At 37.6% G+C, this 8126-nt stretch overlaps 1 protein-coding gene across 1 annotated transcript in view; it reads right to left on the bottom strand.

Annotated features, from left to right (window-relative positions):
• Positions 1-517: 517 nt before the first annotated feature.
• LANCL3 (LanC like family member 3) overlaps positions 518-8126 on the bottom strand; it is a 36617-nt gene continuing 29008 nt past the window's right edge. The window contains exon 5 of the mRNA XM_021268723.4: positions 518-7774. Coding sequence (XP_021124398.3) covers positions 7615-7774 — 160 coding nt within the window. The 3' untranslated portion in view covers positions 518-7614. The remainder of the gene's footprint in view (positions 7775-8126) is intronic.

Below are 8126 nucleotides of genomic sequence, written 5' to 3'. Positions count from 1 at the left end.
CCAGCTAATAGGCTGTAATGCTACTTAGGTTGTCACCAGATTTATAGAAAAAGTGCCAATAACACTTTGTTTGGGATGTTTCTTGACTGCCTTTGCACTGGCAAATCGCAAGTCCCATCACTCACCTCTAGCTGAACTCAGCTGCTGATGCCAAAGGGGAAAAACCTTGCTCTGGGTGCACCTAGGTCATTGTGGTGCTCTGGTACTGGGAATGGAGGGCTTTTACTGGGATCGAAGCAGGGTGAAAATAAACAGCCGAGCGGCAAGCTTCAACCCACAGCCCGAAAGCAGCCTGTTACCTCCTGTGACACGACCATGGGACAGTTCTGCTGAATCACTAAATGCAGCCTGGATGTTTTGCCTAATTCTCACATAAATGATTCTTACCTCCGATAACACAGTACTGCTGAGAGCCCTGGAGCACTGAGTCACTGCTCCAGAAAGGAAAGCTGCCGGTGATAAAGAAGATAAGGAATTGACCGGAAGATGAGGAATTAACCAATGCAACACAAAATCATACTGTTCAAAGTTGGGCTTTTATTTAAGGCAAAATATAGTCACAGCTTTAATATTAGTATTACGGATATACACAGTTTGTTCTGCCACTATGAAGCTTAGTATTATCTCTGCTTTTAAAAAGCTATAAAATCTATTTTCTATCATAATCTACAATACAAAACTAATACAATAAACACATTCTGAAAGATCACAGTGTTTAAAACATCAGAGGAGCAGGGGTCCTGCTTTTAAACAATAAGGTGCATTTCTAAAGAATCAAATCACCTTGATTCTAAAGGGACTGTACCACAGTATGGCTGCGGATGGCTATTACGCTGAGACATGAATCTAGGGTGCAGCATGTACTCAAATCAACACTATGTTGGAATATACTGAATATTCAAGTGTCGCCAACACAAACTAGATGTGAAATTACACCCTTTATTGGTAATGCCATTTAGTTCCCTGCACTTCTAATTGGTATTGGCTTTCATGCATATTGCAGACATACTGAGTAAAAATGGGTGTAAAACTGCTATCAGATAGGGCCCTGCATATACAAGCACGTGTGCTTTCCTCTTACTATACGAACAAGTCTCGCTAATACCAGGGACTCATGTTGAGAAAAGCCTGCAGGTTTGGGGCCCAGAATGATGCAGTTCTGCCCCAGTTTCACACATGTGGAAGGCCCTAACCTCGCATGCCTGAAATCAAGTGGAGGTTCACCATTGACATCAGCGGGTCGCATATCTGGCCCTGAAAATGAGAGCATGAGGCCAAAACATTAGCAAAATTAGACTGTTAGAAATATTTCTTCTCTTGTGTGGTCATGGTAATGAAGACAAAAACAGAGCCCAGTTTCAGGTCAGACAGCCTTTCTCTTCGGTATGAAGTAGGACTAAATATTTTAATAAGATTTGTTTTCTGTTCATTACAGGTTATCATTAACTTCGGGACTTCTGGTAGTATGTGTGAATCATAGAATCACAGAATGGTTTGGGTTGGAAGGGACCTCTCAAAGATCATCTAATTCCAACCCCCCTGTCACAGGCAGGGACGCCGTCCATCACACCAGGTTGCTCAAAGCCCCATCTAACCTGGGTATGTATAATCATGCAGTATTGTTGATGAATATCACTGCATTACAAAAGATCTTTAATTCAAATACCATTTTACCACTAGTCAAAATAAGTTTTTATTGATTTTTCTGCCATTTTAGTTGGTATTGCTGTGTTTGACCTAAATGCCTTCACCTTCTTATTGGGTCATGCACTGAACAAAGCCAAGGGACCCTCCTTGTACATGTTAAACATAAATGCAGCTGTATGTATTTTCAAACAGATTGCTGTTTATGGATTTTTTTTTTCCAGAGCGTGATGTAAAGTTTTAAATATACAGAGTACAGGACTAACAGTGACATCATTGACAGTATAAATATATCAGAAAATTTATTAGGTGAAAGACAGGTCAAAAAGTTTGTGCATGTTGGCTTTTTTTTTTTTTTTTTCCACTTTGTAAGCATTGATAATGTACATCCCTTTTATTCCATTGAATGATAGGGGTAGGCAGTAGGTTCAGCTACAGGCAATTCCTTCTTAGGCAGATTTTTTTTTTTCAGCATATGATGACTTTGCTGTAATGACAATGAAGAGTTCAAGGCAGCTATAACCTGTTAAGTACAGCGCATACTGTACCACAGCAAACTGTGCTATTCTCTTGGAAAATGCCTATTCACATCCCTAAACTGCTGTATTGTTTTGTGGACCCTGAGCATTTTTGGGTTATGGCTTTGAAGTATGTCGTTCTGTCAGTAATGTGATTTTTGGTCATTTTCTTATTTATTTTTAATTTAGTTTTATGCCACTTCCTACTTAATCCAGGACATCTCTGTATAAACTCAGAGCAATCTGAACTGTGCTGTTAGACAACAATTGCTCATCTGTGTAATTTTTCACAGGAAGATTACTCTTTAAAATCCACAGAGCAATTCTTACTCCTGATATACTAGTTTTTCCTACAGATTAGAATATGCACTCATGTCAGTGAATATTCAATGTATGTAGGAAATTACTGCACCTGAGATTTATTTGGCAGACCTTTGAGATACACTCTGTCCATGGATCTTATAGGACAAAATTTCAAGACAAATAACAAGGTTATATTCTCCAAATGCATGCATATGCTAAAATAGTTTGCTGTTTGCATAAAACATGCAATATCTTGGCAGATGCTATAACTGTATATGCAGGTAATGCTTCACGTACAAAAAACTGATTGATCATGAAAGTTTCCATTTGTATACATTGCACCTGTACATTTTTGAATATATCAGATACCTACATTTATTTTTTTCCATGGGATTAAAAAAAAAATCAATATTCTTATCATGCTCACTTAATGTCCGTGTAATTATTATTAGAACACCAGAATGGCATTACTTAATTTCACCGAGTGGCGATGAGGGTGACCACTTCACTTGCATTCACTTGTGCATAATTCCTAGAACTATTTCAATGCGTATTTGGGGAGGTTTGGTTACTTCCCTTATTTCTGATTGAGATCCTAGATAAGTGAATGTGTTGCCTAGAGTCTTCCCCTTTTGTTTTATTCAATGACGCATATCATCAGTTACAGTTATTTTACAATATAATGATTTTTCCTTAGCAGTTGGGAAACGGCCAAGCCAGTGAGAAGAGACCACCTGGGAGCGTAAAAATAATGTAATGCAAATAAGTGGAACACTCCTTTTCGGCAAAAATCAATTGATCTTATTTTCAAGAATAAAAGACCCAGGCTGCTTGTTTAGCCTTCCAAAGTTAGAAGTCTTTCCGTAGACTGGGAAAGAAAGGCAGGGAAACCGAAGGAAACAACGGTGCAAACAAAGCAGATATTGAAAGCAGTGGCACAAAACAAAATCATTATCATGCTGGGAAGTTGTAAATGGCAGGGAAAAAATAAGATGTATGCATTAGAACCGTACTGTTGCTGAAACGGATTGCATGTGGCTCTATGAATGCTAAAATCACTAAATCTTGACATCACAGATCTAGTTTCCCTCAAAATTATTCTATGACAGTAATCTATGGATGACCTACCAAAAGTCATGGATAGCATATAGGTCCTTAAACTGCTTTGTAATCTACAGCTTTACTCACAAACAGCACCACACAAACACAGGTACATCACAAATAAGCACCAATACCAGCACAATGCATCCCTTTTGCTTTAACTGCATAATCAGAAATACTATTATATCACTTAAATTCCTATTGCCTACGCTTTAGAAACTTAACACAGTAGAGAGACTAATGTGCAAACGTGACTCAGTAACTTGTGTTTTACACTTTTAAAAGAGGCTTCTCAAGTTTCTGGTATCACAGTCTTTTGTCACAGCACCATGGCACAATCTGTTCAGAAGTACAATTTTTCAGTCTATTAGGCTTGGTTTTGGAGCAGGAGGAAGCAGCATCCAGCTGAGAATATCTAGCGAAGGACACGTAATTGATTTCCCCGAGCAGTACGAAAGGAACACAAAGGACCTTATTTTTTATCACACCAAAAAGTGCCAATGGCTCTACTCAGGTTGCTGTCCTGTCCATGCATTTAATGCAGCAAATAAAGGTTGCAACAGCGTATGTGTAAAATAGTAAGAAGGAAAAATAGCAATTAGAAGATTAAAATTAGGAAAAAGATAGAAAACCGTGCCCATTTAACGAGTGGTATTTTCAGAAGAGCCCTAGGGTATACTGACATTGTTCAGAAGCTGTGACTACAGCACATACCTTAGTCCAATTGGATCAGATAAGAAAAGCAACAAAGCTGTAAGAATGAGCTCAAACTGACACATACAATGTGACAGATGAGTCACTATATTCCAAGATTTTACACAATGTATCCTATGAGACTGGATGTCTATGTTACTATGATTTATATCTTAAGTTTCAGTAAACACACTTAGTGTGTTGCTCTTGCTGACCTCAGTGCTGAACTTGTGGAACTTGCAGAGAGAGAGTTGGGACCCAGATTTTGAAAACTGGGTGGTTGCATGGGTTTTCTCATTGCTGAACCTATCAAGTGAGCATTTTCTTTCTCATAGGATTAGTATCAAATGACGCCAAACACATGGCTTCATATACGGAGAAGGGTAGCAGACACAGAAGATTGTTTTGCTGGTGCTGCAGAAAGCAACACAGAGCAGATCTAAACCTTCTCTGAACCTAAATCAGAAGAAATGAAATCTACAAAGAGACGTGGAGTGGGGTGGAGGGAGCACCAGAAAACTGGCACTGAATTCTTCAGATAGATTTATATTATTATAGAGTTATATTAAAAGATAAACGACGGTTGGAAGTTAAGCATAATAAAATGGAGCGATTTTATCTACTACTGTTATGGTAAATTTTAACATATATGTGGTGTAAGTTACAATATCAGCATTCATGACCTGGTCAGGGTCTAAATTACTGTATTTATTTATTGTGCTCTAGACTTACTGAGGTTTTGGCAAAGGTTTTCTCCTTCAAGCATCTCCTGACAAATAAACAAGTAAATGGATGCAATTAAATGCTTTGGCATAGTGAAAATTAAAAAGTGCGTGCTGGGAAAATCGAAAGGTCATGATTACTCTGTTGATAGGCGTAGATTCTGTTAAGGCTTAATTTTTGTTTGTTTCTTTGTTTTTTGTTTGTTTGTTTTTTTTTTTTTTTTTTTTTTTGACTGTGTAGTTATCCGAACACTAGGCTTCTTTTTTTGTTTTGTTTTGTTTTGTTTTTGTTTGCATCTATAAATAAAATAATTGGCAATAAATGTAGGACTGCAACATCCTGTGCCAGATTGTGGCAGAACCCATTTATTTCTCTGTCTTACGATAAGATAAAATGCAATTGCAATAGCTGTCTAAATGCTCTGACACAAATGTTACTTACATATTTTAGCTGAGTGCCACTACCCTGCAATACAAATTGAGACTGACATGTTGTTGGTCATGGGGAAAAAGTGGATAGGCCACATTTACCTTCCTTCATCTTTTGTGTAAAAAGGTTCCGGTTATGACATAGATTAGCCCTATGCATTACAGTAAGCAACTAGAGGAGAATCCCAATGGGCTCAGGATCTGCACTGCTGAAAATGGACTTTGCTCTGATTTAACACGTGCTTTTAAACATGGCTGGGCAGAGCACATGGACTTCCCATTCGCTTCTGGATTTAGCCTCACATGTGTACCTCCCTATGAAATACCTGTACACAAAAATCGTACACATCTCACTGCTCACAGTGATGAAGTGACAGTAATGGCTTCCTTAAAAGACCCTTTATCCCACAAATGAACCTGTAACAAATGTATATTGAATTTTAACATTCATCAGAAGATTCCCAAATACTTGCTAAGCAGGTACAGAACTACATTGCTTTAGTCACCAGTGAAATATGGTTACTTCTATGTTTAAATAATTAATTAGAGCTGCACAGTGCAAGACAAATAGCAGAAATCCCAATCTGCAGCTCATAATAATGCAAGTCATCAAGTTAAAGTAAGAGTGGCATGAGGAGAAATAGGATTACAATATTAAAATATGGAAGGATTGCAAGACTTGGCTCCATGTTATAGCCTGACCAAGGCCCACTGAAATCAAATGGGAACTTTAATCCATTAGGCATAAAAAATAAAGAAATTGTAATCTCCCTCAGTTAAGAATGCAGGAAGAGAGACTGCAATGCTTGGCAGTGCACAGAGGTCAGGTTTTTTTCACTCTAACTGCAATCTTTGACGTACTGGCCTTCCCAATCTATCTGTAAAAGGTAATTGCATTACATTACTCCCATATAAATAAAAATAAATAAAAATATTTAAATATAGGTATTGGCTTTATATTTTTAGTACAAATTACATATTTTCTTTAGTTTTTAATTATCATAATATATATATATATAATACGTATAAAACTGGATATAATTGCAACCTTAAGTGCTAGTGCAACTAGTGATGAGGAAATCATTATTTCTATAGAAATAATTTGGGCATATATATTATTTTGTTAACCAGAAGAAGCAGTTTTGTTATCATTTTTTTCTTAAGCTCAGTATGCCACCAAGGGTTTGCATTCAGTTTGCAGGGTCTTTAATGAACAATTCATCAGGAAAATAGTTTTTCCATTCTCTGAACTATGTATGTCTTAGTTCAGAAGTGCTGCTATAGGTAATTAATTTTTAAAGGGAGCTTTTGTATCGCTGAACAATACCTATCTAGCAATGCTGTACTGTGAAGAAAGCACCTGCCTGCTGTGTCTTTGCTATTTAACTTCTTCATCCAAGTCTCCTCCACGGCTCCACTCATCTTCCCTGTGAAAGGGAAGGTATTGATGAGTGACACTGTTACGATAAATCAGTAAAGGAGACCAGCTCCCTACCACAGACTGTGCTCTGAAAAGAATGGTCAAATTCAGTCCTGATTTACATACGTGAGACCCCACTCACTGAAATGAACCTGTGAAACTGCCAGCTGAATATGTATCTACCTACATAACTGTCATTATATGCATATGATGATGAAAGAGCTCCAAGATACAGTTATTTCTAATACATGGTACTAGTACTAGTAAACGTGGTTTAGGTAGAAAATCCCAGATTTTGCCTTTGTGCAGTGTAGTGACATATCTACAACACCCTCCCCGTTAAGTGCATTGCTGCAGAAGACTTGCTTTTACAGGTCTCTTTTTAAAACATTCTGGATGTATCATTTTCTTCCTTCTTTGCGTGTCCCTGTAATTCCACCTTGCCTTTTCTATTCTCCTGTGTAACCACCAAATTAAAAGTTTGATAATGCCCCTTTCTCTCTCACTTGAATAATTAGATTTTACTTCTTATTACAGATAAATATCTACCCCTGTCAGATTTAATCACTTCCCCCCTTTTTTACTGACCCATTTTTTTGGTCACATGCTTCCCTCCCAAAGCCCCAGAGTATTTACTCCTTCACCTGACTCCCAGCTACATTAAGGCTAGCATTAGTGGTACCACTGGCTTGATTTTTGTAAATAACCTCTCCCGACACATAAGTGAAACTGCAGGTGCCCTCTCCCGTTGCCAATGGGATGCGGCCCAGAAGAATGCTATTCTCTAGACAAAGACACTGAAGAGAGGAAACTCAGCTTGGTTGGGTTGCAGCAAGTCAGTCAGGAAACACACGGTTCCCGAGAAGCCTTCATACAGACTATATACACTTTCTAATGCCCGGGAACCAGCCTTAAATTCTTCTGTAAATAAGAACTCTGCAAACCTAAGAAACAGAAAAAAAAAAAAAAGAATTTGTTATTATCTGATGTCCCTGTATATCTACTTCCTTGTTGCTTGAAAGCATCTTTTTAATAACGTTCAACAATTAAAAGAGTTAAAGGTTCATTATTTAACCTTATCTTCAATTTTTACACTATTTGATTTCCACTCTAAAGTCAGGTCCATTAGATTTAGAAGACTCAAGCCTTTGTGATCTCTGCATGTGCTGTGCTTCAAGAGCCACACATTGTTCTGATTTCTATAATGCATAGCATTAAGCAAATACTTTTTCATAACTTTTATATCAATTGTTTTTTCAGCAAGACTCAAGCAATGTTTTGAATTGACACAACAAA

The sequence above is a fragment of the Anas platyrhynchos genome, chromosome 1 (assembly GCF_047663525.1).
Source record: "Anas platyrhynchos isolate ZD024472 breed Pekin duck chromosome 1, IASCAAS_PekinDuck_T2T, whole genome shotgun sequence".
Taxonomy (NCBI): domain Eukaryota; kingdom Metazoa; phylum Chordata; class Aves; order Anseriformes; family Anatidae; genus Anas; species Anas platyrhynchos.
Note: the sequence above shows the minus strand (reverse complement) of the source record. Positions and strands in the feature narration are given on the sequence as shown.